At 41.0% G+C, this 24574-nt stretch overlaps 1 protein-coding gene across 2 annotated transcripts in view; it reads left to right on the top strand.

Annotated features, from left to right (window-relative positions):
• PLCL1 (phospholipase C like 1 (inactive)) overlaps positions 1–24574 on the top strand; it is a 394318-nt gene that overhangs the window by 322015 nt on the left and 47729 nt on the right. For both annotated transcript variants that reach the window (XM_069733546.1, XM_069733547.1), the window contains exons 4-5: positions 5210–5285; positions 6005–6114. In XM_069733546.1, coding sequence (XP_069589647.1) covers positions 5210–5285; positions 6005–6114 — 186 coding nt within the window. The remainder of the gene's footprint in view (positions 1–5209; positions 5286–6004; positions 6115–24574) is intronic.

The following is a 24574-nucleotide window of genomic DNA, read 5'->3' as shown; positions in this document are numbered from 1 at the left end:
CATCTACACCTAAACAACATTTCTAGAATTCAACCTTTTCTTACTTTTGACTCTGTAAAACTCTTACTGTAGCTCTTATTCATTCTCGTCTGGAGTATTGTAACTCTCTACTAATCAGTTTCCCTCTTACTAAACTCTCCCCTCTCCAATCTGTCCTGAATGCAGCAGCCAGGATCATATTCCTCATCAACCGTTACACCGTTGCCTCTATCCTGTGACAGTCATTGCAGTCGTTACCCATCCATTTGAGATTTCAATATAAATTTATCTTTGGAATGCACTACCCAGGACAATTTGATTATTCCCCAATACCCACAGTTTTAAGCGTGCCCTAAAAACGCATTTCTTCAGACTAGCCTACAGCCTCAACATATTTATCTAACTATCCCTGGTTTTTCCATGTAAAACAGGACCCTTGTATCATCTGTTCTTACACCCTTTTGCCTGGGTCAGACCTAACGTATCACAATACGGTCTGTTTTTTATGGCCGAGATACACAGAAAAGTTCCTGAACAGTGATCCTTATTCAATGCGAGGATGCAATTTTTTCTCCAAAAATTATCTGTGTGGCATCCGTATGGCATCCGTACGGCGAGATTTTCTCACCGGCTTGCAAAATGGATATAGAATGGATCCATGGGCTCAAATATTCATGAGAGCATATATACAGTCTATATACAGGGGTTGGACAAAATAATGGAAACACCTAACGTTTTGACATCATAATCTTCAAACGTGATAAACATGCAAACCGTGACATATGGTAATGGTTTGTAGTTGATTATTTGTGTTATGTGATATGTGTATGTAAATATTGTTTGTTTTGCATAATTGTAAGAGTATTGATGAGAACCTGATACTAATGGCAGACCTCTCGGATTTTCAAAGAGGCCAAATTGTTGGTGCTCGTTTGGCAGGCGCTAGTGTAATAGAAAGTGCCCGAATGCTTGGCGTGTCAAGAGGTAGTGTCTCCAAAGTAATGACTGTGTTTGAAAGAGAAGGAAAAATGTCCACAGCAAAGCACAGGTCCGGCCGAAAGTCAAAGTTGACTGAGAGAAACCGTCGGACTCTAAAGCAAATTGTGAGAGAGGATCGCAAGACCACGGCTCCAAAAATCACTGCTGAGCTCAATGAACACCTACAGAACAGTTTCCACAAAAACTGTTCATCGGGAGCTGCACAAATGTGGATTCCACGAAAGAGCTTCAATTAGAAAACCGCTGCTCTCAATGACAAATGTTTCCAAGCGTTTAGAGTGGTGTAGAAACCTCCAGAATTGGTCCCTCGAGCAGTGGAAAGTGATATTCTCAGATTAATCATAGTTTACCCTATTTTCGACCTCCGGCCAAGTGTACGTTTGGAGACAGCCGAAAGAAGCATTCCATCCAGACTGCCTTCTCCCAACCGTAAAACATGGTGGAGGTTCTGTGATGATCTGGGGTGCTATTTCGTGGAGATCCGCTGGGTCAGTGATATCCCTTCATAATTAACAGCCGAGATTATTTAGGCATTTTGGGCGACCAAGTTCATCCAATGGTTCAAGCACTGTTCCCGGAGGGGAACGCCATCTTTCAGGATGATAATGCACCAATTCATACAGCTAGAATCGTTAAAGCATGGCACGAGGAACATTCTAATGAAGTTGAGCATCTCATCTGGCCCCCACAATCCCCAGACCTTAACATTATTGAGCATTTATGGTCGATTTTAGAGATTCAAGTTAGATGTCGATTTCCGCTGCCATTGTCGCTCGAAGAACTGGAGGGTGTTTTAACTGCAGAATGGGCTAAAATTCCTTTGGAAACAATTCACACCTTGTATGAATCCATACCTCGGAGAATTGAGGCTGTAATCACCGAAAAAGGTGGACCTACACCAGATTAAACTAACTTTTGTTCATGTTTCCAGGTGTTTCCATTATTTTGTCCAACTCCTGTATATGTATGTGTGTGTGTGTGTATATATATTTAATGCAGAGCTAGATAGCATAAAAGCCGGTAATTCAATTGCCGGTTTTTGCTGTCTCCTTATCAAACCCGACAGGATATGAGACATGGTTTACATACAGTAAACCATTTCATATCTGTTATATTTTTACATATTCCTCACTAATAATGTTAGTAGTGTGTGTGTACAAAATTTGGGATCTCTAGGTATTAAAATAAATGGTTAAATCACTGAAAAAAATGGCTTGGGCTCCTGCGCAATTTTCTCCGCCAGAGTGGGAAAGCCAGTGACTGAAGGCGACTTCCCAGCCCTCCACCTCCAAAACCAACTTCTCCACCATTACTGAAGATCAACTCTCCACTCTACTCTCAAGATCGCATCTCACCACCTGTGCACTTGACCCGCTCCCATCCCACCTCATCCCAAACCTCACCACAGTCTTCATCCAAACCCTAACCCATCTCTTCAACCTATCACTAACAACTGGTGTTTTCCCCTCAAGCTTTAAACATGCCTCCATCACACCTATCCTCAAAAAGCCCTCTCTTGACCCAACCTCTGTATCTAGCTATCGCCCTATATCACTTCTCCCTTATGCCTCCAAACTACTGGAACAACACGTTTACCTTGAACTGTCCTCCCATCCCTCTTCTTGCTCCCTCTTTGACCGCTTACAATCTGGCTTCTGGTCACACCATTCCACTGAAACTGCCCTAACTAAGGTCACCAATGACCTCTTAACCGCCAAGAGCAAGCGACACTACTCTGTTCTCCTCATCCTCGACCTGTCGGCTGTCTTTGACACAGTGGACCATTCCATATTATTACAGACCCTCTCATCCCCTGGCATCACAGACTTGGCCCTATCCTGGATCTCATCATACCTAACAGACCGGACTTTCAGCGTCTCCCACTCACACACCACCTCCTCACCTCGCCCCCTATCTGTCGGAGTCCCACAAGGTTCAGTCCTTGGGGCCCTGCTCTTCTCCATTTACACCTTTGGCCTGGGACAGCTCATAGAATCTCATGACTTTCAGTATCACCTCTATGCTGATGACACACAGATCTACGTCTCTGGACCAGATATCACCTCCCTACTAACCAGAATCCCTTAATGTCTGTCCACTATTTCATCCTTCTTCTCCGCTAGAATTTCTCAAGCTTAACATGGACAAAACAGAATTCATCATCTTTCCCCCATCTCACTTGACCCTCCCCAACGAACCTATCCATTACAGTAAATGGGTGCCCACTCTCCCCAGTCCCACAAGCTCGCTGCCTCGGGGTAATCCTTGACGCTGATCTCTCCTTCAAACCACATATCCAAGCCCTTTCCACTTCCTGCCGACTTCAACTCAAAAATATTTCACGAATCCGTTCATTCCTCAACCAAGAATCTGCAAAAACCCTAGTCCATGCCCTTATCATCTTTCGCCTTGACTACTGCAACCTCCTGCTCTGCAGCCTCCCCTCTAACACTCTCGCACCCTTCCAATCTATTCTAAACTCTGCTGCCCGACTAATCCACCTGTCCCCCCGCTATTCCACGGCCTCTCCCCTCTGTCAATCCCTTCACTGGCTCCCCATTGCCCAGAGACTCCAGTACAAAACCCTAACCATGACGTACAAAGCCATCCACAACCTGTCTCCTCCATACATCTGTGACCTCGTCTCCCGGTACTTACCTACACGCAACCTCCGATCCTCACAAGATCTCCTTCTCTACTCCCCTCTTATCTCCTCTTCCCACAATCCTATACAAGATTTCTCTTGCGTATCACCCCTACTCTGAAACCCTCCACCACAACACATCAGACTCTCGCCTACCATCGAAACCTTCAAAAAGAACCTGAAGACCCACCTCTTCCGACAAGCCTACAACCTGCAGTAACCACCGATCGACCAAACCGCTGCATGACCAGCTCTATCCTCACCTACTGTATTCTCACCCATCCCTTGTAGATTGTGAGCCTTCGCGGGCAGGGTCCTCACTCCTCCTGTACCAGTTATGACTTGTATTGTTTAAGATTATTGTACTTGTTTTTATTATGTATACTCCTCCTCACATGTAAAGCGCCATGGAATATATGGCACTATAACAATAAATAATAATAATAAGGCAGATATTAATAGCCTAGAGAGGGGCCATGGTTATTGCCCCCCCCAGCTAAAAACATCTGCCCCCAGCCACCCCAGAAAAGGCACATCTGTAAGATGAGCCTATTCTGGCAATTAGCCACTCTCTTCCCACTCCCGAGTAGCAGTGGGATAAGGGGTAATAAGGGGTTAATGTCACCTTGCTAATGTAAGGCAACATTAAGCCTGGTTAAAAATTGAGAGATGTCAATAAGACACCTATCCATTATTAATCCAATAGTAATAAAGGGTTAAAAACACACACACACACACACATTATGAATAAAGTATTTTAATGAAATAAATAAACACATGGGGTTTTAATATCTTTATTGTACGCTCAATCCAACGGACGACCCTCGTTCTTCTGAAAAAAAGGAAAATAAAAAAACACAATATCCCATACCTGTCCGCCGTACAGTCATGTCCCACGATGTAAATCCATCTGAAGGGGTTAAATAAATGTACAACCAGGAGCCTGCTAATGCAGCTGCCCTGGCTGTAAAAACTGGGGAATGAATGGAATGCAGGGGAACGTAGCTTCGTTGACTTGCGGTGCTCCGCCCCCTGGTGGCATTAACTCATATGAACTCTAGCGTGGGAATTTTTTAGAATATTTTCTCAGAATGGGATTGCAGCTGATTTTTCCCAAGAGGGTAAAACATTGTAAACAAGCAGTGAAATGTTTTACCTCACAGAAAGTAGCAACTGCAATTCCATACTCTCTTTTGCCAGTCTTCTGGGGTAAGTACAGCAAAGCTCGTCATAAATTAGACCTGCTGTGGCATCACACCCCCATTTCGCTTTAGCACCACCCATTTTAGCAAGGCTGAAACTTGTGTAAGAACATCAAAAGTTGCAAGATTTAGCGATTTTTTTTTTTTTTTTTTTTCCCCTGAAAGCAATTTATTTCTGAATTCTGACAAAAATTGCCTTGATGAATAGGAGTTTTTGGATGTACACCTGAAAATGGAGGATTAGATTGGCATTTGAAAGGATTATTGTAATACCTTCGTCTGTTGCTATCCCAATTGTCAGGAACCCCTTGGTCATCTTACTGCTTTTCAGGGATAATAATGTCAAGAATAATTTACCTGTTTGGATGTTTGTTTGGTCTCATAGATGATACAAGAGAGCCGGTCTTTGATCGAGGCAGCAGATGTAATCCATGAGAAGATATTGCAGTGTCAGAAAACAGGTATGACCCCAATTTTTTTTCTACATTCAGAAATCAAAACTATCATGCTTAATATCTTGTGTATAAAGCCAGATTAAAGCCATGAAGACTGGTAAAGCTTGTGCTGCATGAAGGGGTCTTGTGAATGGGTCTTGTGATTTTTTGGGTCTTGACATCAGGTTAAGGCTGCGCCACCATCACAACCAATTTTATTTTAAAGCATCTAAAAATTAAAATTGAATAAATATTGCAAGTAGTCTTAATTAAAAATGTGCTAGATTTTCATGTCTTCAGCTTTTATGCAGAGCTGTGTGCCTGCATGGTAACAGACTGCAAATAAACTCTGTAAGGTGTAATCTTGCAGTCATATTGTCATTGCTTATTTCCTGCAATATATATTTGGTTAAGCAAGGAGAAGAGCACGGATGAAAATGAGATAAATAATAAATTCACGTATTGTTTTTACCATTTCTATTACTCGTTAAAAACTTTAAATGCAAAAAGGTAGTGGATGTTGGAGATGATAATTTTATATTTGCAAGTTTGTCAGTTAGTAGGATTGACAAATTATCCCACTCAGTCATAAAAACTACAAAGATGTGAAATAACCTAATTGGTAAGAGAAGTAAAAATCTGTTGGAGGGAGAAGTGTCTATACAACACAGTTCTTTTGTCTATCTCCACAAATAGTTCTTGGTTCTGCCCTGTAGACTTCCCTTTCTTGTCTTTGCTCTATGTAGGGATGGAATTTCATGAGGAACTGCATAGTCTGGGGACAAAGGAAGGGCTGAAAGGCAGAAAACTGAGCAAAGCTATTGAGAGCTTCGCCTGGAACATCACAGTGCTGAAGGTATGTACAGTGCTACTTGACACATTCAGCTTTCTCTGGTATAAACCCTAGCTTGGTGTTCAATTCGTGACTGTCTTTAAAAATCAAACAAAACAAAAAATTGGGCTATCTAATGGTTAATACAATGATCAACAAACTTGCAAAGTATTTCCAAACCCCAAAAGTCATATTGAGCCAGAAAAATGACGCCAAAAGAGTAAAGTGTAAGCAACAGAGATACCAAGAGAGATTACAGACCATGCTTTTACTCTAGTTTTGACAATGTATGATTTAAGAAATGTGAAATACAAAGTTGTGAATTCTGCTTTTGGGCTCCCTCCGGTGGTTGTAGGTGGTAATGCAGTTGTCTCTGGGCTGCAGTCCTGGACAGGTGTATCTACTGATTGCAGTTCTGACTGGAGTATTTAGGTTTGCAGGACTCATTAGTCCTTGCCAGTTGTCAATGTTTCTTGGGAAGTATTTGATCTCTGTCTGGCTTCTCCTGCTTAGCTGCCAATTCAGCAAAGATAAGTGTCTGTTTCTTTTTCTATCGCACACAAGCTGTGTGCTTGTTTTTGATTGTATTCCTGCTCTGAGTTTAGTAGTCTCTGGAGTTGCAGATATACGTTCCACGTCTTTAGTTAGATGGAGGAATTTTTGTATAATCTGCTGTGGATATTTTTGGAAGGGTTTTAATACTGACCGCACAGAACTCTGTCCTATCCTTTCCTATTTTAGCTAGAGCGGCCTCTTGTGCTAAATCCTGTTTTCTGACTGTGTGTGTTTTTCCTCTCCTACTCACAGCCAATATTTGTGGGGGGCTGCCTATCCTTTGGGGTTCTGCTCTGAGGCAAGATAGTATTCCTATTTCCATCTTTAGGGGTATTTAGTCCTCCAGCTGTGACGAGGTGTCTAGGTCTTGTTAGGTACACCCCCCGGCTTCTTCTAGTTGCGGTGTTAAGATCAGGATTTGCGGTCAGTATAGTTACCACCTACTCCAGTTAAAGTTTTCATGCTGCTCCAAGGTCACCGGATCATAACAATACAAGGCACAAATATATTTTTAAGATAAATTCATTGAGACAGGCAATTTTTGTGGCTTTGTGCCCCCTGGGGAAAGAAGACACCTCCCTGATTACCAGAGGTAACCTATTGTTAGCAATAGGTGGAAATTGGCCCGAGGTTCAAAGAGATAGCAGGAAGATGAAAAGGACCAATGGGCTTTTCTGTCCTACATGACAAAACCATAGTGGTCTAGCATGTAGTAGATATGGATGCAAAGTGCCTCATCAACCAATAGAATAGTGTGACAAGAGGGTTGTATTCAATGACTAGACAAGGCAAACTCACCAGTGACTTAGTTATGATGTGACGTTAAAACATTTTTTAAACAATAATCCATTAAAATTCTGTGATAATGAAAAAGAAAGGGCCAGGGACATGGAAGCTGTAGTGGAATGGATGGTAGAAAGTTCATGAGTCATTGTGGGCTCCTTAACTTCTTCCAGACCACCCAAAGCCTTTAAACATAAGACGGGTCCATATTATACTCGGCAATGAATTTCTAAAATGTCACTACATATTATAGCAGCTGCACGATTGGAGAGCCGACTGTTAGACATTCCCGTCTCCATGGGGAGTCAAGCTGTGTATAAACTATATGAAGCATTGACAGCATTTTCTCCTTTGGGCTCAGTAATCATGTGATCACTAGCTGTAGGGATGAAAGTCATAGAAGACCCAGTCAGCTCATCTATGCAGCCAGGAAGCTAACTTTGCCCTGTAACTTGAGCTAATGTACTATCCCCAGTTACAGGGCAAATCAGAAAAAATAAATGTTGAAATACAGGGAAAAAAAAAACTTGCTGCCATTTCAAATCACTGTTACTAGCGCCGTAAACTTTGACTAAAAATGTGTCCAAAATATAAAAATACATGTTATAGAGGGACAATCACATTTTGAAAGGTACTTTAGTGGTCCTTTTTGGCTGTATAACAAATAAATTGTGAAAAAAACGTTTGATTTTAACAATAAAATGAAGAGTATATGAAGATTGCATACAAAGTAGACCCTCGGGGAAAAAAAAACTGGAAAATTAATATATATATACCGGTATTCAATCGAGAAAATTTTTTTATAGCTCTTTAAACCGCAAGCAGGAAAAAAACCAAAAATGTGCCTAGTCACGAAGAAGGTAAAATAACCTGGTTGTTAAAATAGTGCAAACATGTTGAAAATTGGAAGACCAACCTGTAATTCAAGATGCCAACTTGTGTGTTGGAAATTTGCTTGGCTTTTTTCCTATGTCTACAATATCAAAATACAGTAGTTGAAAAGCTTTCTCAAATTTAGAAAATTCCCTTCTCTGGAGATTCCTTACAAATTGATTGCACCGCCCAGTCCATCTGGAATAAATAAGATAATTTTTCCAGAAATAATTTATTTGTGGGGCATACATACATGGAACCTGTTATTAGAGTTATGCTGCCCAAATGACGGGCAGCATGAACTAGACGCTGGCTTTGTGATTGCATCAAGGAACATACAGCTCTGGCAAAAATTAAGAGACCACTGCAAAATGTTGTTTGTCTGATTTTCCTCTTTATGGGTTTATTTTTGAGTAAAATATAAATTGTTCTCTTATTCTATAAACTTCTGACAACATGTCTCCAAATTTCCAACCAGTAAATTTTGTATTTTTTTTCTGACAAAGAAAAATTGTAAAAAAAAAAAAAAAAAAACCTGCTTTCAGACCTCAAATAATGTAAAGAAAACAAGTTCATGATCATTTAGAAACAACAATACTAATGTTTTAACTCGGGAAGAGTTCAGAAATCAATATTTTGTGGAATAACCATGATCTTTAATCACAGCTTTCATGCTTCTTGGCATGCTTTCCACCAGTCTTTCACGCTGCTTCTGGCGCACAAATGTAAGCAGTTCTTCTTTGTTTGATGGCTTGTGACTATCCATCATCATCTTCATTACATTCCAGAGGTTTTCAATGGGGTTCAGGTCTGGAGATTGGGCTGCCCATGACAGGGTTTTGATGTGGTGGTCTCTGAATTTTTACCAGAGCTGTATGTATGTGTGTATAGCATAATAAACCAATGAGACATGTTTTCTGAATAGTAATCAGATCTAACTTGCTTTGATAATTACAGCCACTAATTGCAATTCTTCCTAGAATCGTTTCTCCGATCCGTAATCCTTTCAGTACTTAAGCCTCTTAGAAAAATAGCACACTGCAATCTCTTTACCTGATGTGTTTTTAATATTGATTTCAACTGTAAAAATCCGATTTTAGGAAATTTAGCAAAACTAAACAAGTGCCAAACTGTGGAATTCTCAATTGACTGAAGCACACTGTGACCAATATATAAAAAGTGGGCAAAAATATTAGGGCAGGTATGAAAAATACCTTCAAAATTCTGTGAATAGAAGTGTATAGAGTGGGAGGTCGGAAAAATGGGGCAGCAGTTAGCAGCTGCTAGCCCTAGTGTTGGATTCTCAGCTAGTCTTCTCATTACTGCTATAGGTTGCCCTCCATGCTGCTTCTGAGTGTGTGCTGTAGAGCAGGGGTGTCAAACTGCATTCCTCAAGGGCTGCAAACAGGTCATGTTTTCAGGATTTCCTTGTACTGCACAGGTGATAATTTAATCACCTACACACATCATGATTACAGCACCTTGTGCAATGCTAAGGAAATCTTGAAAACGCGCATGGTTTGTGGCCCTCGAGGAATGCAGTTTGACACCGCTGCTGTAGAGAGTTAGAGGAGCAGGATCTCCTCCATTCTTTGCATGCGCCATATGAAATACTTCATAGCAGCTAGTGTCTAAGGACAATTGGAGATATAAAAAAAATGGTGAAAAATGCAGGCTACAACCCAGAAAATGGCCGGAAATGGTGCCAATCTTTGTATCTTGAATCTTCTGAAATTCTCCTTAAAGCAAACTGGAGGCAGAGTTATCTTCCAGGCAGCGTCCTTTCCAGAGCCTGGTAGAGGTATTTTATACAAAGTGTTAAAAGATGATTTATCAACAAAAACACATCTGATATGAAGCATACAGGTAGGACTTTTATCAGCATTCTATAGCCTGTATGCCCATATTAATAGCTTAGATAGGTCAAATGTGGTGACTGATTCCCCTTAAACAGGTACTCTTCAGTGAATCGAGAAAGTGATGACAAATTGCTCCAGTATCCCAGAATAGTGGATGACAAAATAACTTTTCTATTAGGATTAGTTTTCGCTCCAAAACAATCTAACTAATCAAAAAAGTTGTGAAAACTGACTCCATTTATCCGGTCAATCACCATTGCATTTGATCATTGGGAAGAATTGTGACAAATGTGATTTATATATTTTTTGTAAAATCACAAAATGGCACATTGTTTGTTGAGGCCCATTTGGTCTTCATACTAAACAAATTGTCTTAAGATCATTGCTCAGTAGTGCACCACTCCTCTGTATCCCGAGTCCTTGCTTGACGGGAGGCAATGCGCTTCTGAATCACTGACATTTCAAACCAGTAGCATGGTTGTACCTGTTTCCCGAAATGTGCTCTCTCCGAAGATGCAAGCAGAGGCAGCTTTGCCCCTGCAGCATTGTTGGTGTGGATGCACTGAACCTGGCTGGATCCAGCTATATAGCCAGCTACACATGAGTACTTACAAGCTCTATAACAAAGATCATGTAAGCACTGCTCTCCTTGCCTAGGTAAGCACTGCTCTCCTTGCCTCTCCTGCTCTCCTTGCCTAGGTGACCAGCCACCAGTGGTTACTGGGCACCTCTGCAGTCTAGGCATCTAAGCAAACCGTAAAATTTAAAATGGTTCCATTCTAGAAAGCCCAGAAGATATTTAATAACAAGCCAATTACAAAAATGTTTTTGCAAGCACCTTGCGATTTTGCCTATTTATGATAATGTAAACTTCTTCAAGATTTGGTGCATATGTATTTTAGTATAGTAATATTTCTGGAGTAAGTAATGAGGCTGTAGAGCAAAGGAAAAATGTAATGCACAAAGTTACTCCACTTTGCACTCCACCTACAGCAGGTGAAATAACTATTGAGCACGTCAACAATTTTCTAAGTAAATATATTTCTAAAGATGCTATTAGCATGAAATTCTCACCAGATGTGTGTAACAACCCATCCAATCCACACAGGCAAATGAATCAAACCATAGATGTCCATAAATTAAGTTATGTGTAATAATGAGGAATAACACAGTGAAAGGTGTTGAACACATGAAGAAAGAGAGGTGCAGAAAGCCTTGGAAAGACATGACACCAGCTGAAATCTGTCAGTAATTAAAAAGCAATCCTGCCATTTAGCGAAAAATAATATCACCTGGTTCAACTAATTGCCTATAAAAGGTGTCTCATTACGACGGTGCCACACAAAAAAAACAACTCATGATGGGTAAAACCAGTGAGCTGTCTCCAGACCTTTGCAACCTTATTGTTACAATACATACTGATGACTTTGGTTAAAGAATCATTTCTAAACTAGTGAAGGTTCCAGTGGGGCTATAATTAGGAAGTGGAAAGAACATTATTTCACCATAGATCGGCCACAACCAGGTGCTCCCCGCAAGATTTCAGACAGAGGAATAAAATTAATCAGAAGAGTTGTCCAAGAGCCAAGGACCACCTGTGGAGAGCTACAGGAAGACCTGGAATCAGCAGGTAGAATTATTTCAAAGAAAACTATAAGTAATGTATTCAACCTCCGTGGTCTGTATGCACACTCACCATGCAAGACTCCATTGCTGAAAAAAAGCATGTTCAAGCACATTTAAAGTTTACTCGACAACATTTAGACAAACCTGTGAAATACTGGGACAATATAGTCTGTTCAAATGAGACCAAAATTGAACTATTTGGATGCCATAATACATCCCATATTTGGAAACCAGAAGGCACGGCATATCACCCCAAAAATACCATACCGACAGTAAAGTTTTTCAGCATACAGCACTGGCAAACTTCAAATAATTGAAGGAAGGAAAAATGTACTGAGACATTCTGCTGCCGTCTAAAAGGATGTCACGCAATGCCTTGGGACTGTGGGCGCTAACCACGTCACTAAAGCTAGGGGCGCCCTAGTCTATCCCTATCCCCTGTATTACTCCTGAAGGTGGAGATGTTCATGTGCCTTGCTATTCTCCTATATCAATCCTTATCTTTCCCTTCCCCCATCCAGGGAGATGGAAAGCCTGGGTATGTAGGATAACTCTAACCAGACAAATAAGGGAAGATGAACAGGAATAAATTAAAATAGCAATCATACAAAATACACTTGCTAAACAACCGAGAGGAACACAGAAGGGTTAAAGGAGAAGCCTAATAGGAGAGGATGATGATGTGCACACAAACAAAACTCCAAGCAACAGTCTCCTGAACAGATCTCCAAACACCAACTCCAAAAACGAACTACACCTGCAACTCCAAACCAGCCAGTAAAAACACACTGGTAATTCCTAAGTGCAAGAGGCGAGTATATATAGCAGAGGGGAGTGTTCAACATTGAACAGGTGAGACAATCCAGGTAGGAGCTTTCCAGAAGCTTCAACTGAACAGATTAACCCTTGCACTGCCAGCAAGGAAAAAACCTGCACTGTTTAATAAGATAGTGAAGTACTTCTAACCAGTACAGGAGTTTGTGAGACCAGACATCGCTATCTTCTGAACCCTCTCTCGCAATATCTCTATGAACGGATAATGAAGATGAAACGAGGGTGGACATTTCAAGTAAGATTTAAAACACACAGCCAATTCTCAATTGATTTCACAGAAAGCAGATAAAGCTACTAAAATGCTCCTGCCAATCCCCTGACCTGAATTCAGTAGAAAATTTTTGAAAGGTAGTAAAGCTCAGAGATCAGGGAAGGAGCTGACGGAACCTTTAGGATTTGAAAAGTGTTTGTATGGAAGAATGAGCCAAAATCAAAGCATGCGACTAGTTTCTCCATACAGGAGGCGTCTTAAAGCTGTCACCACCAACAGATACTTTTCTTTCGAGGTATTAATACATTTCAGTAAGTGTGTTCAATACTTTATCCTTGTGTCATTTCTGATCATTACACATAACTTAATTTATGAACATCTATGGTTTGCTTTTTTTTGCCTGTGTGGATTGGATGGGTTGTTATGGACATCTGGTGAGAATTTCATGTAAGTTGCACCTTAAGAAATCTATGTACTTAGAAAATTGGTGACGTGTTCAATACTTATTTCACCCTCTGTATATAATATTACATAGGATGTATGCGTGAAATACCGTAAGAGAAATGGCATCTAGCAGTTCTGTAAACCTTATGTGCTGCTCCTTTTGTAAAGCATCACTACATGGAAACATAGAAATAACTTGTGGGAGAGCAGCACCATGCCTTGTGGACGGTGGAAGAGTCCAAAGGCTAACGTCTGTTCTGTCACTTGTCCAAACATAGGCTGTACCCCGACATAAGGTTTATTGACTGAAACCACATGCATATCTAGAATCTTCGCCTCACTTATCACTGCTGTTCTTTCAGAATTGAAAGTCATGAAAGTTACCTAATACTAGTAAACAACTGTCAATTCAAAATATACTATCATGACGAATGATAAATGTCCTGTACCTATCAGATAAAGATGAAGATTTGTAGAACACAATGCTTCATGGATTGCATTCTTAAGTACCATTCGACATTTTGATAGATGGCTTTCATTTCACTGGCCTGACCCAACAGCCCTTCTTTGCATTTTTTCCCTGTGATTTCTCATTCTACTTTACTATTTTTTTCTATTTCTTGGTTCAATTATTTCTTTCTTTTTTTTTAAAGGGAACTTGTAACCAGGTTTTCCCAATATAAACTAAAGCCATCACCTTTAAAGGGACACTGTCACCTGAATTTGGAGGGAACAATCTTCAGCCATGGAGGCGGGGTTTTTGGGTTTTTGATTCACCCTTTCCTTACCCGCTGGCTGCATGCTGGCTGCAATATTGGATTGAAGTTCATTCTCTGTCCTCCGTAGTACACGCCTGCACAAGGCAATCTTGTCTAGCGCAGGCGTGTACTATGGAGGACAGAGAATGAACTTCAATCCAATACTGCAGCCAGCATGCAGCCAGTGGGTAAGGAAAGGGTGAATCAAAAACTCCGCCTCCATGGCTGAAGATTGTTCCCTCCAAATTCAGGTGACAGTGTCCCTTTAACTGCTCTATTACTGCAGTCCACCAACCTGTGTTTTACACCCCCCTGCTCTCTCTGCATAAGCCAAAAAATACTTTTTATACCTCTAGCATATATGGCACGGTGCTGTTCATTGGGTGTCTTTTTTCCTTTTCTCAGCATCTCCTTAATCCCGGCAGATGCTGACCTCCTTTTCTTGATTGATGTGGATGTGTTCTATGTCATCCACTGATCGCTGCACCCGTGCCGTTGAACCATAGACCTGCACAGGCACACGTTGTTCCAGCCAATAAGGGCACAGCAAAGTCTTATAATGCATACTTCCCAGCAGCGATTTCACTTCCCACAAGCCAATGCTTTATTTATTCAGAAGCAAGAGTTTCACTGATTTGTGGATAAAGTAGAATGCCTGACCGGATGACCCACGCCATATGCCAGAAGTACAAGAGGTATTTTTTATGCATATGCAGAGGGAGTTGGGGCAATAGAGCAGATAGTGGTGGTGGCTTTAGTTTATAACCTTGGGAAAACCTTGTGATTTGTTTCTTTAAGGCTGTGTTTTAGTTTTTTTTCTCTTACTCTGTGTATGGGATTGCATACTCCTATTGATATTTACAACCATTTGAGGACACTGCTTTGTAAGCTTCAGGACTACCTAACATTAAGCACCAGTGATCTTAAAGTGTTCTTAAATTGGTATTGGAGGTTAAGCAAATAAAAATATTTAATGTAGAAAAAATACAAATTATATATACATATATATGTATATATACACACACACATATATATATAGTGCATCATTTTCTAGAGAGGTTGTGCTGCTGAAGACGTTTGTTCTTCAAAGGGCTCAGAAAGGGTAAAAAGTGATACTCTTAACGATTTCCTCCAGCTCCTCTTCTAAAGCTTATCCGGTCTCCGCTGGGATGTCTTTCCTAGTTTCTTCTCGACACTTGACACTCCAAAATGTCCAAAAATTCTGAATGCAAATAACTTTTTCAGAGAGGAAGAGGATTTGAACTCTAGCATTTGATGTAGCAATCCCAGAAGTCAATATTGACCTTTTAATGAGCCTTCCAAAATGACTTAGGGTAAGAAGTCATAAAAGTCCTTCCATTTGCAGACACACATTAATTAAATATCCAGATAGCCTCTTCAGGTATTATGCAGATATTTAATTTCCCAGCCCAGCATTACATGGTGTGTAAGTCTACTTTCATCAGCTTAGGACTCTCCGTAACAACAAACATTCCTGTTTAGATCGCTTCTCAGAGGCCTCTCACATAGGCAAATCTCTTGCTTTGCACTGAAGAGGGGCTAATACCAAGAAACACATGTCAAATGTAGGGTCTGGTTTGCTTTATTTTATCCTAAATCATGTGGTTAAAGGGTTAAAATTAACTTTTAGGATTGCTATCTTCAATAGGTCGCACTAGCGATATAGTCCACTTCCTCTCTAAAGAGAAAATTTGCATATATCATTTCCCACATGAGCATTGCTAGGCCCAAATTTCCTAGTAGAACTAAGTGTCCTAGAGGGACTAAAGAAAGTTTAAATGAAAGTTCAGAGAAAAGTAATATTCTCATTGTTGTTTGGTATTTGTAACTCTCCTGGAAGGTCCACTAGGAGCACCTGCTTCCGCAAGCATGGAGCAGGGTAAGGCGGTGCATGGATGGAGTGTTGCCCAATAGAAAGTGGCATGGTTATGTAAATGAACATTCAGCTACACAGTTGGAACTCCTTGATCCCTATTTGCAAACCAAAACCAGGAGTAGATTGAAAACATGGAATAGGTGTAAATCTTTCCATTATTACTGTTTATGGTTCAGTTAAGGTTTTGGCTAACAATTAGAAACCAAATTACTGATAAGTACAAATGGCCTGAAAATGTTTAGATTCAGTCTAAATAAAATTTGAACAATTAAATTTCCAGTGCTCTAATGTGGAAGTCACATCAGAAGTCCATGGCCCCCAGATCAAAGCCCCATGAATCTCCTATTACCTGCAGAGTCCCCACTCCTCCTCTGATTAGTAGGCCCCTGAAACTTTATGCTTTTGTCACATTTCACTGAGGTATCATTACAGGACATGCTAATTAGAAGAGGTTCCCGGCATGTTGCAAGAAGTAGGAGGTCCCCAGTGCTTTGGTCCCCATGGTCATGGACTACTAACATGGTTGCTGGACCAGGGTGTTGAAAATCCTTTTGCTCAACTCTACTTAAGAGTTTATTATAAGAAGCTGCTTACTTCTCATATTATTTGGAGGAGCGATCACGTTTTGCATAACTTCTAGCTTTTTTCATAATAGTCCCATCGGACGATGCCTGGACACAAACACAAAGACCCCCTAGAGGCCCGCAGAGACCCCCGGCAGGCCGCACAGACCCCCGAGAGGCCGTAGACCCCCGGCAGGCCGCACAGACCCCCGGCAGACCGCATAGACCCCCAAGAGGCCCGTACAGACCCCCGGCAGGCCGCACAGACTCCCAGCAGGCCACACAGACCGGCGAGAGGCCCATACAGACCCCCGGCAGGCCGCACAGACCCCCGAGAGGCCCGCACAGACCCCCCACGGTCCGACACAGACGCGCAGTCTCCGCCCACGCACCGCCCACACTCTTCTTCCCTCCGGAACAGAATGTACAAGGAAAGAAAGAGCTTATTTTCATTCCGATATTTGTGTCCCATTGACTTGCATTGGTTTCCGGTATCGGTATTGGCAATATCCAATATTTTTTGGATATCGGCCGATCCAATCTAATCCCGATATTTCCCGATATCGGAAGGTATCGCTCAACACTATGTAGGACACATCATGCACATGAAGCAGGGATGGAGGACAGTGATTGTGGAAAGAGAGGAGGTGCTGGATCAAGACCAGAGATGACCATTGGACCGGACAACACTGTATGTGGCTACAATAAAAGGTTCCCTTTTAGGCTGTGTGCACACGTTACAGATTTTTCGCATTTTTCCGCTATAAAAACGCTATAAAAATGCGGAAAAAAATGCATACATTATGCATTCCATCATTTAGAATGCATTCCGCATTTTTTGTGCACATGATGCACGGTATAAAAACGCAGCATGTTCATTAATTTTGCAGATTTTTTGCGAATTTCCCACTATATTATTGCATTGGGAATCTCCAGAAAAATACGCAAAAAAAAACGCACCAAAAACGCAGTAAAAACGCGAGAAAAACGCATGCGGATTTCTTGCAGAAAATGTCCGGTTTCGCTCCGGAAATTTCTACAAGAAATCCTGACCGTGTGCACATAGCCTTAGAGTTTGCAGACCACTGGCTTGGAGAACCATGAGCAGTTGACTTTGTGTTCCAGCGTTCCTCAGCCAGCCACAGCTAATGTGACCTAGCTTGTCCCCTAATTCAGAGCGTCCATGCTGTGTGTCTGCATGCATCCTTGTGATAAGAAAGATGATGCTGGAGAATAAATGTGATTCCCTGTCATATGGAAATCAGAGTAACATAAAAGAATAAGCATTTTAAAATAAACCCATCGGTTTTTTTTTTTACATTAACCCATCTTCTTACTAAAGTGCCCAGCTACATTTTAAACAACCGGAGCTATGTGGGATTGTTTCGTTGTACGTTAGTGCAGTATTGGGTTTCTGAATGATAAGAAAGTTCTGGGACTCGATGCATTAAATATTTAGAGGCTGACCGTCTATGTTTAGTCAGTGCATGAAGGCATTTTTATATTTATAGAACATATGTCTTACTCTGTAAAATTCTAGCGCACATTTCTAGGCCAGACATATGTCTTCCTGTCAAAGAAGGGGTTAAGCATAAATCATATTTAATTTAGGAGCTTGCGGCAGTAAGTAGAGAGAGATCGCCCAGAAAGACTAACAGAAAGCAGGGTATTGTGTTCTCAGCCCAGCCTTAGCTCACCATCACCACCATTGTTCTGTGTGAGTGGAGGACAAGGAGATATAGTTCTGACACACAGTGCTCGCTTCACCAAACTCTGTCCCCAAATGCATCAGATAGTCATGGCCTGGACAATTGAATAAAACATGTATTAACCCATTATTTATCTTTCTGAATACGTTATGAATGTAGCGACATGTATCTGAACCAGTATGAATAGATTCAGTAAATCACAAAAGTGAGTACACCCCTGACATTTTTGTAAATATTTTATTCTATGTTTTCACGGGACAACACTGGAGATCTGACACTTTGATACAATGTAAAGTAGTCTGCGTACAGCTTTTATAGCAGTGTAAATGATCAGTGACCTGTCATAAGCCATATAGATGAATACCTAAGAAGACCACCACATGAAGACCCCTCACAGGCCGCCCCGGAGCACGAGAATCTCATTAACACAAAATTGAAAATACAGATTAAAAAACAAGAACAGGACGAATTTCATCAACCCAGGTATCATTTTAATCAGTATAACGGCGCCGACCTGACAGTGTCTGTAGGTTACTCAGCACAATCCTGCTGACAGGTTCCCTTTTAGAAGTCTGGACCGCACGGTTGCCCTAAGCACTGCGCCCGAGGATCTGCAAGCAGTGCGCAGAGCACGGGCGCAGGACCGCGGTGATGAGTATGTTGGCGTCTGCTGGGGAAGAAGGCGAAGAGTAGGGGCGCCGGAGGCAAGGCAGGAAAGGCAGAAGGAGGAGAAGAAGGTGCAGGGCTGTTACGAAGAGAGCGTTGGGGTCTCTGCCAGGGGAAGGGATGCAGAGACACCAGCGTTATCCTGCAGCCAGTGTCTGATACATGCTGCCCATGAATCAGGCAGCATGTATCCGCTGTCAGGTTCACTTTAAGTGCACACTTCATTTTTGTTCCAAAATGTACTTTCAGAGATGAGGTATAGGTTTTGACTAGATTAATTTTCAGAGGCCCTCCATCGATCTCTTTGTCCCTTTGGTAGGTAATGACCCACACAGGCAACATTGCCTCTCCATGGAGGATAAAGAGAATGTCTTGTTCTAGCAATCAGTTTATTAGTTAAAGACCACTTCAGAGAAGAAATATTAAAGGTAATTTGAGAGGCCTCCCTAGACATACCGCATTGTGCAAGTTTTGCCCACAGTGCTCCTTTAGAAAATGCTCATAATCATTTTCTGAGTATAACAAGGTTGTCTTAAGTTCTTAAATGGGTAAAATTGCAACTTTGCAATTTAATTCTTATTAAAAATCATCTCCCTTGTCAAGAATGAAGGCCTTAATTTTATACTGTACAACGCCTTGATTACATTTCAAGTTACCTATGCAAGTAGCATGCGCTGCGTCCAAGATCTTGGTCATGGCGCTCTGAAGCTTTCCGGATCATTGGATCCGATCAGCCTCAATGCCCTTGCAAAGCTGCCTGTGCTAACAGCTTGGGAAAGCACTTAGTTCACACTATGCCGCTTCTGAGCTGTCAGTCTTCAGGCAAGATTCACTGCTCTGCTTTATGGCTTCCTGGATGCAAGGGGTAGTGTGCTCCCAAAAAATGAAGATGTGAACACCCCTTTAATTAATAGTACACAATTAAATATGTGCAGTTCATTTTCTACTAAAATCCCCAAATTATATTAAAGTACTAAAAAATGAGATGCACATAGAGAGAATTTACTAACGGGAAACATAATTGTGGTTTCTCCCATAATTTGCATCCAGGAAAAAAATTGTGGCATTACTTTGTAGAGGCTAAAATCAACAGTAATTTACGAATGTGGCACTGGAAAATCACAGACCGAAGTGTGGGTTGTTATTATGTGCTTTTATATTTCCAGGAGGATAAAGACGGCAAAGTGTAACAATAAGTAATCCGGCTCGTTTTATGCTAGAGTTAAAATAACAGTGCGGCAAATAGTGCGATATATTCATAGCACGGAGAGTAAACACAGACTTGGCATAGAGAGCCACTGTAATAATTATAACTGTAAAAGATGAATAAAGGTAATGGCTCTATCCCCTGTGTATAGGCTGCTAAGAAAATTGGGCATTTAAAAGTAGCATATGCCTTTGAACTGGAACTCAGTCTGTTTTATATGTATTGTAACTTTCACTACCCTAGAAATATTATTTTCTATTTTAATGTCTGAAGGGTTTGTATCTTTAAAATCAATCACCTTACAGTCCCGATAGAACATATTTTATCACTATAATGAAGTTGTCCATTACTTGAACAACTCCTTTTCATACCCCACACTTGGCCCCGATAAAATAAAACATTTTTTTACTCCCCTCCCGTTCTGACGACGTTCCAGCGGTGTCGGCACTTGGATTCCTGGGACTCTCGCTCAGTTCTTATGATGCCCAATCAGCGCTGGCGTCGCTGGCCCGACCTTTGGACAAATCGGGCATGAAGAGGAAGTCCAGGCTGTGGCCGTTCCTTCACTTCTTCTTGATGTTTGATTTCTCCAAAGGTGGAGACGGTGACGCCAACGCTGATTGGGCGCCAGGCTCGTGTCATAACCACATGAGTGCCCTGGGAACTCAAGTGCCAACACTGCTGGAATGGCGCAGGAGGTGAGTGTAAGCTTTTTTTTTAGGAAAGCTGTTGTATGATACATAATTGAGTGGAAGATATATTTTGGCACCTATGAGAACTTGAAAACTGAAGAAGTAGTAGACTGACTCATCATATAGCTTGGAAAAACTAGCAATTCAGAGAAGCAGGACTCTAGCCTAGCCCATTAATATTTTGAGGATAACATGGTCTGGCCCATATGAGAACTGAGATGTTGACGGCGCATGAAAAAAAGTTTAGAAAGGATTGGAAAGAAGACAGATCTGCTATGTCACCAGCAGTATAGATTTTCTGCTTTTGGAAATAAACATTGATTTTCCATTTACATAACATCAGGAAGAGATCAGCAATGATACAACAGTATAGGCTCAATATATATTTATTAGTAGGAATGTGAAACACTGGAGTCAATCAATAATGGGAAATATGTTTTTAGTGATACTTGTAATCTGCTATTTTCCAAGAATTCTCAAAGAATTCAGAAGAAAAAAATCTTTTGTGTAAAATCAGAGGTACAGTATTGAGCCATAGTTTTTGAATTCGGAATATGGTTGTGAGCATGGGTTCTTTTTACATCTAGAGTTTTCAATAAATTGATACCCCAGAGAGGAACTTACATCCCTTATCCCATGGAGGGCGCCACCTTATTGTATGTAAAGGTGATTGCAAACAATTGTAGACATATCTTCTCAGGTGGAGATATTTTCATTAATGGATGCAGTGAGAGGAGTTCATCACATAAGTTTCATAATTCATTGACATCTTGGCTTTCTTCATAATGATCAGTGTAATAATGCATTGAAGCTGTCATAAATGGTTCTTAGCCTTTGTTCATGCACAATGCAGTTTTTTTCAGTTTCATTGGTGTCATCTTCAATCACTGTTTCTTTATAGTAAGTAGAGATGACGAACAATAGAAAGTTCCTATTCATATTTTGAAACAACATTATTAATGGAACACTTAAGTGATAAGAACTTAGCTGCAAGAACTTTATCCTGCATTATGGTAAATGTGCAATTCATTTACTTTCTCTAAATGTATACTAAAGGTGTTTTGTACTTGGTGAAAAAGAATGGAAATGTAATTAACACTCCCAGCTGTTTAACCATGGGTTGTGAATGAAATATGCAATTAGATATTTTCATTTCAAGGGGATCCTGACACATGACTTGGAAGATGTGCAAAATAGAATTAAATACAATTTTGCCTTAAATAAAAATGTAGCTTAAATAAAAAGCAACAATGAGCTTTGTGAATGTGATTGGAAATGGCAAAATTGTCATAACCTCCTCTTGCCTCTTTTGTAATATGTAAAAAAATGGGATATAGAGGTAGATTCTTCTCTTTGCCGCTTATAAAATTAGAAGTCCAATTAAGTAATCCAATGAAAAAGTGGCTTTATTGAACGCATTTCGAAGCATCACGGCTCCTTCATCAGGATGCCACATAGAAGGTACATTCTATATGGTTATCCTGATGAAGGAGCTGTGGTGCTTCGGAACGCGTTGAATAAAGCCACTTTTTCATTGGATTACTTAATTGGACTTCTAATTTTATAAGCGGCGCAGAGAAGAATCTACCTCTATATCCCATTTTTTAATCTTTGGTTGGGCAGGAGAAGGCCGGTGGATCTGCAGCAGCTTATGTCTTTATGAGCCTGTGATAGGGCTCAATCTGGTGAGTAAATTTAAATAGAATTTATCTCCTTGTACCCAGATAAGACCCTTTTGTGCTTTTTATTTCCTTCTAGCCCTTTACTGCTTTTGTAATATGTGGCATAATCCAATATTACAGATACAATTCTATTAACCATTGTTTTCAAACCTACAGTCATGAGAAAAGCTATGTACGCTAAGCAAAGTTTGAATCCTTTGGTTTTATGTTTCATGACGCCATTAAAAAAAAAATCTGGTCCTAGAAGAATTAAAAACTTTTGGCAACTACAACCGCAATTGAAGATGTTCACATAACAAATGATACAGTATCATTGTTTATTTACAAAAACGACGCCATCATTACAGCGGTTATCATTCAGTAACAGCTCAGTAAACTACGCGACAACGCTGGATTAGTGTAAAGAGCGAGATCTTGTTCTTTAACTGTGAGAGCAATATTAAAAAAAGTCCAGCTCACTCTCACCACCAGGTGCATGGATCACCCTGTTTGTGTAATGAGCGGGAAAACGAAGAAACATCCAGCTCCCATGTTCCAAATAAAATAATGAATGGCTTTATTGAATAATCCACAAAAAGTATGAACAAGACATATAGTATAGATACCCTGAAGAAGGATCATAATTGATCTGATTTCATTTAAAAAACCTGACCGGCACATCCAAACATAGACTAAGTGTGAACAGGTGCTGAACCTAGAGTCGCCAACTCGCATATAGTTAAGTAAATAAGGCAGCACACTGCAGCGCTAAAACATGTAAACTTGAAAACACGAAATTTGAACTGCATTACTGCACTAGAAATATGAAAAATGAGAGCGTTTAGCGCATAAAAATGGCCAATTTTATGTGTACCTGGTAGCCCCTTTACGGCATCTCTCTTTTTCACACTTAGTCTATCTTTGGATGTGCCTTATTACTTAATTAAACATAATTGATCTGAAACGCTTTTCATATCATATCTTTTGTGGATTATTGAATAAAGCCATCCATTGTTTTACTTGGATAGTGAGAACTTGATGTGTCTTCTTTAAACTTCAAAAGCAGCCACCAAAGGTTTTTAGATCCCTCTATGAATGGCGAGATCTGACAATTTGGAGCTTTCTATCAAAGAAGGGGCCTTTTTGGGAGGCTGGGAGGTAGGAGTACTTAGTAGATCTGCAGTAGAGAACGGTGATTTTATTAAAACTGTAGCACATAGTCCAGTAAGTAACACATCTTTGGAATCCTGGTCTGAGTCGCTACATCATGCTGCTCTCAGGTGGGGGAAGCAAAATCTAATTCCCTTTACATAAAAAGAGACGATGGGTACTCTTTAGGGTCACTGAGGTTTATGGGTTTTTGTTTATGTACAGCTCTCTCAAAGACCCGCCACATTATTTACCTGCATTGGATTGAGGTCTAGACTATGGCTGAGACATGACAACGTTTTATTCTTTCCTTTTTAGCCATTCTGATGTAGATTTGTTAGTGTACTTAGGATCACTTTCCGGTTTTATGACCTAGTTTTTGCTTTTGGATGGATAGCCTCACATTTGATTCTAGAATTCTTTGCTATTTAACCCCTTAATCCCATATGACGTACTATCCCGTCGAGGTGACCTGGGAATTGATTCCTAGTGACGGGATAGTACGTCATATGCGATCGGCCATGCTCTCAGGGGCGAGCGTGGCCGATCGCCAACAGGTGTCAGCTGACTATCGCAGCTGACATCCGGCACTATGTGCCAGGAGCAGTTGCTGACCGCTCCTGGCACACTAACCCCCGGAACACTGCGATCAAACATAATCGCAACGTTCCGGCGGCATAGGGAGGCATCGCGCAAAGAGGGGGCTCCCAGCGTGCTTCCCTGAGATGCTCGGAGCAATACGATGTGATCGCGTTGCTCCGAGGGTCTCCTACCTCCTTCTCCCTGTAGGCCCCAGATCCAAAATGGTGCGGGGCTGCTTCCGGGTTCTGCAGGAAGGTGGCTTACCAGCGCCTGCTCAGAGCAGGCGCCAGCAAGCCTGGAGTACTGCCTGTGAGATCGCTGATCTGACACAATGCTCTGCAAAGTGTCAGATCAGCGATCTGACCCTATAACATGATGCCCCCCTGGGGCAATGTTATAAAGTGTAAAAAAAAAT

Source organism: Ranitomeya imitator, chromosome 7 (genome assembly GCF_032444005.1).
Source record: "Ranitomeya imitator isolate aRanImi1 chromosome 7, aRanImi1.pri, whole genome shotgun sequence".
NCBI lineage: Eukaryota > Metazoa > Chordata > Amphibia > Anura > Dendrobatidae > Ranitomeya > Ranitomeya imitator.
Note: the sequence above shows the minus strand (reverse complement) of the source record. Positions and strands in the feature narration are given on the sequence as shown.